Source organism: Egretta garzetta, unplaced genomic scaffold (genome assembly GCF_000687185.1).
Source record: "Egretta garzetta isolate BGI_Z169 unplaced genomic scaffold, ASM68718v1 scaffold359, whole genome shotgun sequence".
In the NCBI taxonomy this organism is placed as follows: Eukaryota; Metazoa; Chordata; class Aves; order Pelecaniformes; family Ardeidae; genus Egretta; species Egretta garzetta.
Window position 1 is genome coordinate 34,728 of NW_009260795.1, and position 270 is coordinate 34,997.

Below are 270 nucleotides of genomic sequence, written 5' to 3' on the forward strand. Positions count from 1 at the left end.
CCCCCCCCCACAAAAACTCCCCGCCCCCCCCCCTTTCCTCACAATGCCTGAGCCCCAGCGCTCACTTGTTCTCCTTGGTCTCGTACTGGCGCCGTTCCATCAGGTTGGCCACGCTCTGGGAGGAGGAAGGAGAAGCAGAGCGGGGTGAGGCTCTACCCCAGGACCTGTGGGGATGGCCCAAAGCCGCCCTCGCTTGTGGGCAGTGGAGAACCACGTGTGGTGGTGGTGGTGGTGGTGGAGGAGAACCACGCATGGTGGTGGTGGTGGTGG

At 64.8% G+C, this 270-nt stretch overlaps 1 protein-coding gene across 1 annotated transcript in view; it reads right to left on the reverse strand.

Moving 5' to 3' along the window:
* Positions 1–54: 54 nt before the first annotated feature.
* Positions 55–270, reverse strand: part of POLR3C (RNA polymerase III subunit C) — a 4,747-nt gene continuing 4,531 nt past the window's right edge. The window contains exon 12 of the mRNA XM_035902121.1: positions 55–115. Coding sequence (XP_035758014.1) covers positions 62–115 — 54 coding nt within the window. The 3' untranslated portion in view covers positions 55–61. The remainder of the gene's footprint in view (positions 116–270) is intronic.